We start from the raw sequence: 13142 nt of genomic DNA on the forward strand, positions 1-13142 counted from the left end.
CAGCTAGTGTGTGTGAGCAGAATGCTGTGGATTCCAATTCTTGGACGAGCTGGTAATTTTCGAATTTGGAGGATGAGTTGAAAGCCGCGGAGAACCGTGTGGAGGCCTATGCGAAGCCCACGTGGACGTTTTGTGTGTAAGTCGACAAATGTACAGATCAAGGCAACCAATTGGTCCCTTTTGGATATGCAATGGGGTAATTGTCTCTAACATTGAAATGGTTGCACATGAGACTGACGTGGTGGCGTACATGAGCCCAGATGTGGAGATCATGCTTGTAAGTTGGTCTGCCATGGTCAATCTGAACATGATCCCAGAATCCTTCCATGGCCTTTATTTGGTTTGTTTCTTACTTTTTCGTTTAAATTTGGAGCAATTCAAGAAGTATATTTAGAGATCGACGGAAAGTCCAACTAAATCAAGCAATTATCTCAATCAAATATATATATATTAAATATCAAGTGCAAATATCCCTGTCTACAATTTTTATCACGAACAAAATAGATTACGAGGTATGATAGTACTGGCATAAAGAAGTTGTTCGGGAAATCTTTGTCCGGATTTCGATGAGTGCCATTTTCCCCATCAAACAGACACAAATGTCCCCAAGTTTCATGTTTAACCAGCAAGACGTCACCCTTACTGTAGTGGATATACGGCCAAGGACAATCATTTTGATGAAGATATAGAGGTGCTTCCGTCCACTCAAGTGTATCTGGGTCAATGATCCAAGGGTCTCTTGTAGCTGACATAAGCAAGAGCTGTGGCTTGCCATTGAGTGGGTACAATTTTGCGGAAGGTCGCCGGTCAGACGGCATATTGACTCCCTGAAATAATCATATTGATTTAAGTGTTAATAGTCAACCTGTTTTGGGATCATGCTTGAGACGTGTTTGAAAATTAAACTGCGACAAAAGACGTTATTCTCGTTGATTCAAAATCCAGGTGATAAAATTTGCCTGAACCATCACATTTTGAGGTATTTTTTAACTAATCTGCCCAGACAACGGCCTTTAAGGCAGAGACGCTCGAGATTTGGCTCCACTTCGTGAAGCAAACCAACAGAAAAACAAAAAAGTTTCCAAAAACTTTTTGAATTATGCATTGTCTAAGAAATAGTACTCTCATTACAAACACCATTGAAAATATTTTTAAGGATACTACAAACAAATGTATCATTGTATTGTTCTACCCATTAATGAAATCAAAACAAAGAAATTAACAAACACTTTATTTCTTAAGGCAAGATGGATGCACACACATTCTAAGGGCGGCTTTATACTACGATAGAAAGCCAGGATTGAAGTGGAACTAGTGCTGGGGCGAGTCCAGCAGAGAACTCAAGTCTTTTATTGTACTCAAGTTGAACAAAAAGACTCATATTGCTTAGTTTAAACCATACAAAGAGATTTTGCGTGAGAACAGCACATGGTGCAGTTGGCTCTGACCAAACATTGCAATATGGCCGTCAATTCATCCTTTGAGTGTTAAAATCAATGGAAAAGGAAGAAAAACTGCAAAATGAATACCCAGAACATGGTACTAATTTGGGCGTTACCCATATGCACTTGACCAAAGGAAGCAAGTACTCCCAGTGGAATCAATATGCCGGAAGTGACAAGTTCTACACGACACCGTTGGATTTATGTATGATAATTGAAAATATTTGATAATGGTACTGGGTTCGGGTATTCACATAGATATCACATAATTGGTCTCTTATGTTGCAGCAACGGCCAATACACCCTTTCCCAAGTCCTTCAGATATCACTACCTCAATTCCCGCTGATGCCAAGTGGTTTGCTTAACTTGATGCCACTAAGGATTATTGGCAGATCCACTTGATGAAGAGAGGAGAAAACTGACATTTCTTACACCATGGGGCGTAAGCAATTTACCAGGGCACCAATGGGCCATCATTGTCAGGAACATTGTCTCCATGGTGACCCAGCCTTAGAAGATAGCCACGTTAAAAAGTGGTTGACGACTGCCTCTGCTATGGAACCACCTTCCAGAGCCTTATCAAAACCTTCAGCAAGTCCTCCAACGGTGTAGAGAACACTAGATAACCCTAACTCTGAAAAAAAAAATTGATCTGCTCTGAGATCGAATTTTGGGGGAATCTTGAAAGTAATGATGGCGTCCGACCTGATCCATCAAAAAGCGAACTGTATTAAAGTTCCCAACACCGACAAACATCTCTGAATTACGTAGCTTTTTCGGAATCGTGGGGTGTGAACCAATTAGCGTCCTTTTCTCAACAAATCGCAGAACCTGCGGCACCACTCCAGGGTCTCCTTTCCCCCCCCCCCCCCAAAAAAAAACAATTTCAGTGGCTTGAAGACCATCAAAACTCGTTTGAATTAACAAAAATGGAAAGATCTATGCCCATTGTTGCTCATTACATTCCCACGTTACCCACCCAATTACTCACTGACGCATCAAGACTCTGTGACTAAGGCTATATCTTAATGCAAGCCCACAATATGGCTTGGAGGATCGTTCAATGTGGATCAACATGCCTATCAGATGCCGAAATGAGATATGCTACCTTCGAACTTGAGCTCCTTGCAGCCCAGTGACTATGCACAAGTGCAGACTGCATCTACTGGGAATGGAGCATTTTGTAATTGTCACCAAGCATAAGCCATTATTAGGTATTGCACAGGGAACAAACCTAGATGCTATTGATAACCGTCGTTTACAACGGATTAAAACTTTCCTAATTTGTTTTCACGATGGAGTGGGTAAAGGGAAAATCGCATTGTTTAGCAGACGCCTTAAGCCATGGACCCGTCATGGAACCGGAAGAGGATCCTGACATTATTATCAGGGAGATTTCTAGCAATACGCTTGATGGAGCTGCCCAGCCCCTCGCCGCTCTTTGTACAACTAGTTTTTTTTGCGATATGGCCACCCAGATGAATCCTATTGACTTGTCAAACTTTAGAGTTTCGCAATGCCTTAAAAATCTGTCTTACGGAACCTTGTTTGAGCGGGTCCATTCAGATCTGCCCAACACAAGGCTACAGGCCGACCCATGGGGTTGCAGGGCCATCCCAACACAAGGCTATAGGCCGTCCCATGGGGTTACGGGGCCGTCCCAACACAAGGCTGCGGGCCGTCCCACAAGGGTCACAAGGCCATCCCATGGATGCACAAGGTCGTCCCACAAGGGGTTACGAGGTCATGCCACTGCCTCCATGCTCAATCCCACAGAGGACGAGTCACACACTCCATCCCCTTACACTGGGGAGAGCAACACTAGAGAACAGAGGGCCACAGCTGGTTAACCAACTGCGTCATGTTCTATATTTATGGGTGCACGTCACACACAAGGAGTTGGATGGACAATTTACAATGAGAGAGCATGAGCAACATGCTCATCACCAGAATATCAGAAAAGCCTTAATTACGTCGTATGTGTCTCCTGATGTTTGAGGCTTCATCCTTTCCTGGCATGATTTGATTACACTAGGCATGATTCCAAAATCATTTCCTGATCCCGCACTCCATTGGGTGAACGCCATAAAAAGGGAAAAGTTGGTTCACTTTGCGCCGGTTTTTTGTGAAAAATGGCCCACCAAGATGAATCCTATTCAGTTGTCAAACTTTAAAATGTCGCAATGCCTTAAAATCTGCCTCACGGAACCTTGTTCCGACGATTTATTCCTCGTACTTGTTTGGGTCGTAAATGGATTTCAATGGGCAAATGGTGCGAGTTGACTGTGATGTTTGTCTTAGTTCTCTCTCCCCAAAATGCCCAAAATCAGAATGCCGGACCACCTTTTTCCTTGAATTTCATTTACTTGACATCCCCTATACGAAGCACTAGGGGCGGCTTCACACTAGGATGGAAAACCGAGATTGAATCCGGTTCGAGGATGGAAGTAGGACTAGTGTTGGGGCGAGTCCACTCTCGAGTCCGAATCCTTGCTGAAAGACTCAAGCCCGCATCTGTGAAAAAATCTCTTTGTATGATTTAAATTTAGCAATATGAGTCTTTTTGTTCGACTTGAGTACAGGGAGAGACTCGAGTTCCATGCCGAACTCGCCCCAGCACTAGTCCCATTTCCTTCCTCAAACCGGATTCGATCCTGGTTTTCCATCAAATTGAAAAGTCGCCCTTAGGAATGGGAGTTTTTTTTTACCAACTTACTACATGATCATCCTTGATGTTGTGGAAAACCCCTAAAAAGAAGTCTTTGCCAACCTGACTAGAATACTCAGCGCAAATTAACTTAACTTTAGCCTTTCTGATGCAAAACTAAACTTATTTGTTTTAGACCCTGGCTCGAAAATGACCCTAGGGAAGTGCTAAATAATGGCAATCTTTTCCATGTAAAGTATTGTCAATAAAAAAAGTAATTTTGCATCCTGAATCTCATTTTTGGACGACCATATTTGGCCACAAAATGTGGGACCTTGTCTTAGCGAGAGACCCAAGAAAACTGTCCAATCCGAACGAACCTTCCAGGACCTTGGGGGATCCTTCTTTATATACAGCATCTCTAAGTAACCCAAATAAAGCACCGCAACTGCATTTCTTTTTTTTGACGGCAATTGACTTTCCTTATGAAAGGAAACGATTCTGTTGCGTTTTAAAAGGGTTCAAAGGTGCTATTGCAACAAATGGAAAAGTGAGTAAGACTAAACATTTCTCGGCCACACAAAACACACATTCGAGTCAGTGCAGCTTTTGGTCTGGATGGGACATTGCACTTATCACACTTACATTGGGTCTTAAATGAGTTGACCACGAAAATTCGGTCGGTGGCCACCTGCTAATGAAATACTTTTGGCCGTCCGCTGCGTCTTCCGCGTATCCAAATAATATGACATGTGTTTCATTCAGCCATGATAGCTCGGGGAGATTAAACTTGGTTGGAAGATCAGGACCATCGACGGTTTGACTAGAACTTCCATCGTAATGGTAAAACTTGGTGGTTCGGGTTGTAGTGCCATGACGGATGTTGTTGTTCTTAAGATAGTATTCCGAGTCAGATGCACCGCCCAATATCCACATCGTGGTATCATTCAGTTTGAAAGTGAATGCTCCTTGGCGGGTGTTATCGGGAAATAAGACAACCTTGGTCCAAGAATGCTGGCCAGGTTTTACAATATAACAAGCACCAATTGATAGGTCTGAAATTGAGAAAGTTTTTATCATCAACTTCAGGCCTCGTGCGCCTCCTCTCCTCTATCGAGGAGTCTGAAAAAAGGAAAAATGAGGAGGTATTGGGCGAAAAAGAGGAAGTTTTGAGACACAAATTCGGACTTTTTGCCAGTTACAAAACATAATACAAGTGTTAAAAACTATGGCCGGATTCGTTCCATTTTTCTTAATATTTTCCAAAAGTGTTTTGAAATTCCTGATAAAATTGAAATCGGTGATTCCAGGGGACAGTTCATCTCCTTTAAACCCTATTGGCACCCATGTACTTTTGGGGACACCCCATCCCAACTGTAGACTTTTAGAGATATGGACTGCAAACGGATTCGATAATTCGTACCTCCTTCACATTTCACTTTGGCCAACTTCAAGTTTCATAGAACCACAAGATATTCTCGAATTGATGAACTTGGTCAAATTAGGCCGAAATAATGCTCAGCGCACTCAGGAGGTGTGGTCAGGTAAAAGAAGTAATAACTAAGGCCAAAACCAGCATCTTATAAATTTTGCAAATTTTGCCAAAGAAGCTTGTACATGTTAGATGATTCTGCAAATTTTGCAATTTTAACTCCAATATTTTACATTGTTCTGCAATTCATAATGTACTTTCAGCCATTTGAGCAACAAAATGCTAATATTTGTGAAAATTCATCATAGTTTTTAAGGGTTCTGGTCAATTTTAGGAAAACATGTGAAATTTCACCACTTAACTTTTTTTCAAATCCTTTTGCAAAAAAGTACATGTTGGTTTGAAATAGATTGCAGACATATTACCAACCTTATGCTGATGTATTCCGTATTTCATCCATCTTAAATAGCTCTTTTATCATTGTATCATTGCAAAGTTTTTAAGATACTCTATTTCACATGTTGGAACTCAGTTTTGTTTGTGTAATAAACTTCTCCTCTAAAAATCAGACACATCTTGAGATGTTTTCATGATTTATGTGGTAAATGGTCATTAAGTGGATGGTTAATTTTAGAAGAATTGACTTACTATTACTTTCAAGAAACTTGAAAAGCTTAATTTTCTGAACAAATTTGTTCTGCAAAACATTTTCTACGCTCTGACATTATTGTTTTTGTGTTAATGAACTGAGGTTATCTTTTTCACTAAATATTAAGGATGTTCAAAATGGTGATCGCTGATGCAGAGTTAGCAACTCAAAGATCTGCTAACTAGGAATAATGTTGGAAGTTATTTTGATATTATTTTCATTTTTAGCTACAAGGTTCAGGGCACAGGTCCAGATTGACTCAAAGTTGGCTGAAGGCACGAAATCCTGGGTTTCTTTCCAAAGAATTTTGACCTCCATCATCCCCAGATACAAAGTTCTCAGTCTCAATTCAATTCTCAGAAATACGTTTATAACGCACGGAATGTTTTAAAAAACTTTCAAGTTTTTTCTTCGTGCTCTTGATACGCAAGTGGAAGCAATCAAAGCGTTCCCTGAACCCAAGACCGTTGGTTCCCTTCAGGAATTCTTGGGTATGTTTCTTTTATCGATCCCAGCTACTCCGTCCTCGGGATCTGCTAGAAGTCTGCATGTGAAGCTGTCCATCAATATCAGGTTCAAGTGGTCCTGGAGAGTAGTATTCAATAAATGAGAAAAGATGAGCGAGACATGGCTAGGTGTTTGTGCAAGGCGTTTTGCTCTACCAGTAACTTCAGTTCTATAACATGCAGCTTTTCGCTTTGTTGGGACATCTCTATAGCCCACCCTAGAACGTGATCTCGACGTATGTTATTTAGTCAACTAATGCATCATTCTTGATCACTTCATTCCTTCATTCTTGTATATGATGTTTTTGCAGACGATTTTATGCAATTTTTAGTCCAATATGACCAAGAGTCGTAATGAAGGTTATTATTGTTATTTCATAGTTCATTATTTACTGAAAATATCTTGCAACAATAAAAAACAGTTAAGAATGGACTGAATATTGCACTCATCCAAAAAGCATAGCCAATAGGCATAATCATTTCAAACTTGTACAGGAATTAAGATCAGGATACAGAAAATGCAATTTTGTGGGCGATGCTGAATTTCCCAGGCCAGGAGGCAACAAAACCCTGAATCCTCCAACAGTCAAACCACCACAAGTTTGAAACAATCACGACAATCTTCAACAACATTATTGAAATATGCAAAAAATTAAGCTATCAGATTATTTGACATCAATATTATCGTGTCCTCCACATCGGCTTTGCGGCGAGACACGTAGTGTGCCTAATAGAGTTAATAGGATCGAAAAGCACTCAGATTATCGAACGTTGTATATTAATCTAAAAGTACGAAACATTGGCCAAACAAATATCCTCGTGGTTCAGTTGTCGTTTTCCTCCTGACTACCTCACTCAACCTCTCGTAGACGGGACAGGGGTTTCCCTCAAAGCAGGGGTTTGGTCCGGGACCTCGGTGAGCTTGCTCGTGACAAATATGGTATTCTTTTGCAGGAAATTTGGACAAAATACCACTTCCTCATTATTCATTTTGTCCCAAAGTCTATAGCGGTAAACCTTGTGCCCTCTCAAAACGTAACGCATACCATGGCACAATATGAATGAGCTAGTCCTTTTCTAGTACTCAATTTCCTCAAAAGGGCCCCTAATATGTGCCCTGTTTTGCACTGCATTAGAGGGCGGGGTAAAACCTTCATACTATCTAGCCGTTATATCCAACTGAAAATCGAGCTACGCTTTTGTGCCGAATTGTGGCCAGTCTTATGTGAAGTAGAATATGATACGTGACATGATTTCGGAACTTTGATTCTCGCTTGTCCATATTCCAGATGTTCTTGAATGAACTTACCACTTCCCATAGTATTGTCTGAAATTGGAAAAATCCGAAACATTAGTTTATAATCAATATTTTATTATCAAGAGTACTGTTTGCATATGATACTGAAATTGTTGAGAATGATTTCGTGACAGTTTTGAGGCTTTATATTTCAAGTTTTAGAGTAGAGCGGTTCTTTGGATTCCAATTGAAAGTACTGAATAGAAGTCCAAGTAGATAGTTTGTTTCTATTCACCTTTCCCCAAGTTCGGCCGTTTTCACAATGCAGTTAAGACAAGAAAAGCTCTCTATTCTCCTCCTGACTTCTTTAGGTAGCAGCTGTCGGATGATGCCAATACAAAGTTTTGGAGGTCAGTGAGGTACTTTTCAATGCAGTAAAGTACTTAAAAACAATCAGTAAAAAAAAAACAAAAAAAACCTTTTCTTGGGTCTTAAAAAGTATTTTGCAAGAACAGACAATTCTAACGGAGGAAAATGAAGTTCAAGAGCAGCTTTTTTCGGCTACAAAGTATGCTTTAAGCGTGTTAATGACTAAAACTCTGACAATTTATAAAATTGTAATGCCAATGAACCATTTCTTTCATGAATAATTGAATTGGAACTCTAATTCAATCCCTTGACAAAGAACTATTAAGCTTTAAAGGTTCAAGTGACATTCCGAAATTTGACCCTGACGTCATCTTCCTTTCCTTCATTATGTATGTATGTATGTATGTATGTATGTATGTATGTATTTTGGGCTGCTGTGATAGGAATAAGATAAACGTAGTTGTTGTAATCACAACGCCCAGCAACCCCTTTAGCCGATGGCTTGTTTTCAAGGGTTTTTTTAGGAGAAATATTGATGGTACTAAAATTGTCAGTGATAAACGAGACTGGCAAAATTAAGACAATTGATAAAAGTCTGGAGGTTCTAAAATAGTCAAGTTCTTGGAGCCGAATGGGTGAATTGAAAATGGCTGACCTTCCCGACCACTGCGTGTCGTATTTCCAAAGGTTCAGGCGGAGTCAAGACATATTGGATTGGCAGGAGTAACAGTTTTTCATTTTGCAAATACTGGGATATGAGGCAGTAATTGTTCTCACTACCTGCACCAAGGAAGTAACAGAGCACCTCAAGTGCACCCCAACGACGTCCAAACAGTTAAAAAGAAGACCGGCAAGGCCCTTACTAAAGATTCTGAAAGGAAAGATGCGTCATCTCAATGCTAGCGACAAAGTCAATGCAAGGGTGAAACAATGAGCCGGAAAAAAACTCAAGAAGCAATGTTTCTCCTTCCAACAAACCAAGCTATCAATATGTTTTGTACCAATTCAGCCAAACCCTACATCAAATGACGAAAAAGGTCTCAATTAAGTTCAAATCTCAATTGTACTTGCATTTTTTCATTGAATGATGGTGGTTCAAAAACTATTTTCAAGCAATTGAAATCATATGAACAATCCCTCACTGCATGCACCCACTTATGCCCAGTGGCCAACACTTTGTTTAGCCAAGACGTTATGCCCAAGAACAATCAGCTTTGACACGTCCAATGAGCATTTTGTCGGCTTAAAGACCACCCCGGCATCTTGGAGAGCTTGAAAAAATGTGCTTATCACGGTCATTGCGATATCCTCCTTGGCCATTGGAATTTGATGATAGCTTCTTGCCAAATCAATTTTAGAAAGACGCCCTTCCCCAAAGGATTGACGTTAAAATGTTCAACTGGGATCTCAACTTACAGGGAATCATTTGTTTACACATTGAGTGGATGGAAATTGTCACATCGTCACCAAGATCCGTATTCTTTTATAATCACATGAACAAACAACGCCCATGGAGCATGGACACTTGGAGATAAAAATAATGCCTCAATTCCTGTAATATCCATTCATTGATCATGAGGGCCTCGTGCGTGCGAGGGGGAGATTGAGCAGGCACAACTCCCATATGACCAAAAACATTCCAGTGATCATTTGTCCCAAGAACTCCATAAGTAAGCTCATCCTCAAAGAGGAGCATGAGAAAACACCACCACAGGAATAAATCATGGCCTAGCTCTAATTCGGCAAAAGTACTGGGTTCTCCGAGGTAGTGAAGCAGTGAAGCAGACGTGCCGATTATGTAGATTTTGCCAACTATCTCTAGCCAACAGCCACCCAAGAAATGGCAGACCTACCAAAGGAACGGACGGCTGTGGCTGAGCCCCGTTTTATAATACCTCAATGGACCTCTTTGGACCCATGGAGATATTGGTGTCAAGAAATAAATTGGAGAAGAGATGGGGTGCCATCTTTGCATGATGACAACTCGTGCGGTCCATATTGAACTGTGTGCCTCGATGTCCACTCAGGATTTCATGAATTGCCTTCGAAGCTTTATCAACATACGGGGTCAGCCTCACATGGTCTATTGCGATAACGGGACGAATTTTATCGGAGCAAGGTCCCTGTTGAAGGAACTGGGCCAAAACTAACCCTGGGACCTCAACCATTCTGCGGAAAATTTCAACACCCGGTGCTCTCCATTGGGGGGGAATCCATGAATCATTGATTAAGTCAGCAAAACGTGCCTTGTCTAATATTCTAGAAGAAGAGCAAGGAGCCCGTCGCCACTTGAGAGAGCATGAGCTACGGGGGGCAGTGAGTGAAGTGATGGGTTTTTAAATTCTCGACCCCTAACTTATGAGAGCACGGATCCAAAGGACTCCAGAGCCCTTACCCCTATCCATTTTCTTATGCAAAGAGCAATGTGTCTGTCCCTCCTGGGTTGTATGCGTCCAAGAACCCACGCGAGCACCTTAATTATATGCAAGGAATTGTCGACAAAAATCTGGTCTAGGTGGACTGACGAATACCTGCCCAGTTTATTAAAGCAAACTAAATGGACAATGAAACCGAAAAATGTTTAAAGTTGGTGCAGAAGTCCTGTCAAAAAATACATATAAATAAAAGTTAAGTAAAATAAATAAATTTCTCGTCTTGAACTGTTGGGATTCCATTCCAAGTAGTGGTAAGGAGGTCCGAAAAACAGCATTTTTGCCCTTTTTAGCTAATTAAAAAAAAACAGTCACATAATGTCCGGAAAAGAAATTGCGTTCAAGGCAAGGCAAGAGCAGTTTATTTAGCAATCTACCGCGCCTCATCCCGTTTTCTTTGGGTTGTGTGACGTTGCAAATAAGGGCCCTTATTGGGAGATTGAAGCAGGAAAGGAAGATGGCGTCATCTACAAATTTTGAGAGTGCACTCGCAATTTTCAGGGTTAATAAATAGTTCGTTGTTACAGGATTAAAAATTAGAGTTTCAGTTCGTATACCCATGATAGGAATGGTTCATGTAGCATTGCATTTCATTTCTGTGTCTTTCAGTTGCACTTGATCACAAGTGTTTTGGGGCATTTGTATGCTTTTCAAAAAGGAAAACACCTACCTCCATTAAATTCTCCTTGATTGCCAATCAATCTACATAAAGTATTTCCGAGTATTCTTAAAATTTCCTTTCAACCAAAAGGTAAACCCTGGTGCTGGTTTGTTGCTACGAGTAGATCTCTATGAATGGGAATACTCACTTTGTGACTTAACTTGTCTCCATGGAAAGCAGAAATGAAGGGCGTTCCCAAGCAGTAACAAGCTTCCACCATGAAAGCGGTCATCAAAGTCCTGGACCAGGCTGTTGTCCATTTCATATGTACATGCCTCGTATGGAGTACCTGAATTCATGTTAAAGAACACCAATCGATGATCTTTGTTGTAATATTTGTCCACATAAACATATACAAGAGAGGAACCTGAAATCGAAAGCCTCATAGAAGTTAAATAGGGTATCAGTGAAAAGAAAACTTTTTTGCAATATCAGGGACAGTAAAACTGAGTAACAAACGAACCCAAGAGCAAAACAAGAAAAACTTCAGTGTGGGAACAAGCACAAATATCCTATAGAAGTTTTATTGATAAATTGGAGAAATTGTAAGTCTAAGGTTACGTCCTAGACCCTAGACCCTAGACATCTTTCCGATGATATCTTTGTTCTCCAGTCTTCTATGAACACGTCATTCCCATTTCTACTCTTGTCCATCTTCCCGTAAAGACCTTTCTCTCTCTATGCATCCACCTTATTTTATCTTCATCAGACGAATTATATCCATCTACAAAACTTGGTTTAAAATTATTCCGTGCATTCTTTCCAACAAAACATTATATTCTCTCTAATTATAGCATTTGCACAGCTCTGTTCATCAGTATTTCCCCAATAGCCAATGCTAGCATATCGTTTTTGAATTAGAGTCTTTGGGACAATTGTCTGGTACATATATGCCCTCATTGAAAAGTCACGTTTCTCCTTTATCAAGGATAGTCTGTCTAAATCCAGTGCCCCTTTAATAAACCATGTAGATTGGGTTTCTTTTGCCTGCAGAAAACCCATTCGATTGCGACCACAAGGGGGTAGAAAATGATAAATGAGCACAAACCTCATTAGAACTAGTTTTAGAATAGACACAATGACCGTGGATGGCAATTGGAAAAAGTCCTTGCACTTGACACTAGATTTCGGAAATGACAATTTGCATGAGCTCACCATTTAATTGGCTCAAAAAAGGTGAGTCGAGAAAGAAGGAATCGAAAAAATATGCTCAATATCTTTCATAGTTTTTGATTGATTTTAATTTGCTTGGGTGAGCCAACGTCTGGTATCATGGGCAGAGCAATTTATTGAGCATTTTGGACTACCACTGGCTAACAAAAATGTATATGAGTGCAGTGAAAGACTCGAGTCCTCTGCTGGACTCTCCCCAGCACTAGTCCCAATTCCATCCTCAAACCGGATTCAATCCTGGTTTTCCATCGTAGTGTAAAGCCGCCCTTACACTTGACCGACCATAAACCATTTCCAAAGTGCAAACGCTGAAGGCTTGGGACCAATCCCATGCGAGCATTGTCGACCAGGCAAAGGTCTTCAAGCTCGCGGAGGCGTTTGCCAAGATTACCGTAGGAATCGAGTGTGGAAAAACCTCCCATTCGTTTCCTAGGACTATTTACAACGTGTTCAGTTGATCCATTATTTTGTTTTAGTTTTTTCCATATCATTTGTAATGCTGAGATTGGATTGCAAGCAGCAGCAGCAGATAAGTAATTTTTGACCAAAATATTCGCCTCGCCAATTGTGTTAGCCTTAAGAACACTAATTTG

The 13142-nt window shown here is 40.6% G+C and overlaps 1 protein-coding gene across 3 annotated transcripts in view; it reads right to left on the reverse strand.

Moving 5' to 3' along the window:
• Positions 1 to 327: 327 nt before the first annotated feature.
• The window catches only part of LOC131887556 (uncharacterized), a 19556-nt gene continuing 6741 nt past the window's right edge, over positions 328 to 13142 (reverse strand). Inside the window, exons 3-6 of one of the 3 annotated variants that reach the window (XM_059236168.1) lie at positions 11525 to 11743; positions 7987 to 8004; positions 4736 to 5145; positions 328 to 827 (exon numbers count right to left, since the gene is read on the reverse strand). In XM_059236168.1, coding sequence (XP_059092151.1) covers positions 432 to 827; positions 4736 to 5145; positions 7987 to 8004; positions 11525 to 11743 — 1043 coding nt within the window. In that variant the 3' untranslated portion in view covers positions 328 to 431. Of the gene's footprint in view, positions 828 to 2981; positions 3286 to 4735; positions 5146 to 7986; positions 8005 to 11524; positions 11744 to 13142 lie in introns of those variants that run through there. The other 2 variants (XR_009374044.1, XR_009374045.1) reach the window with 2 other exon arrangements.

This window comes from Tigriopus californicus, chromosome 10 (assembly GCF_007210705.1).
Source record: "Tigriopus californicus strain San Diego chromosome 10, Tcal_SD_v2.1, whole genome shotgun sequence".
NCBI lineage: Eukaryota > Metazoa > Arthropoda > Copepoda > Harpacticoida > Harpacticidae > Tigriopus > Tigriopus californicus.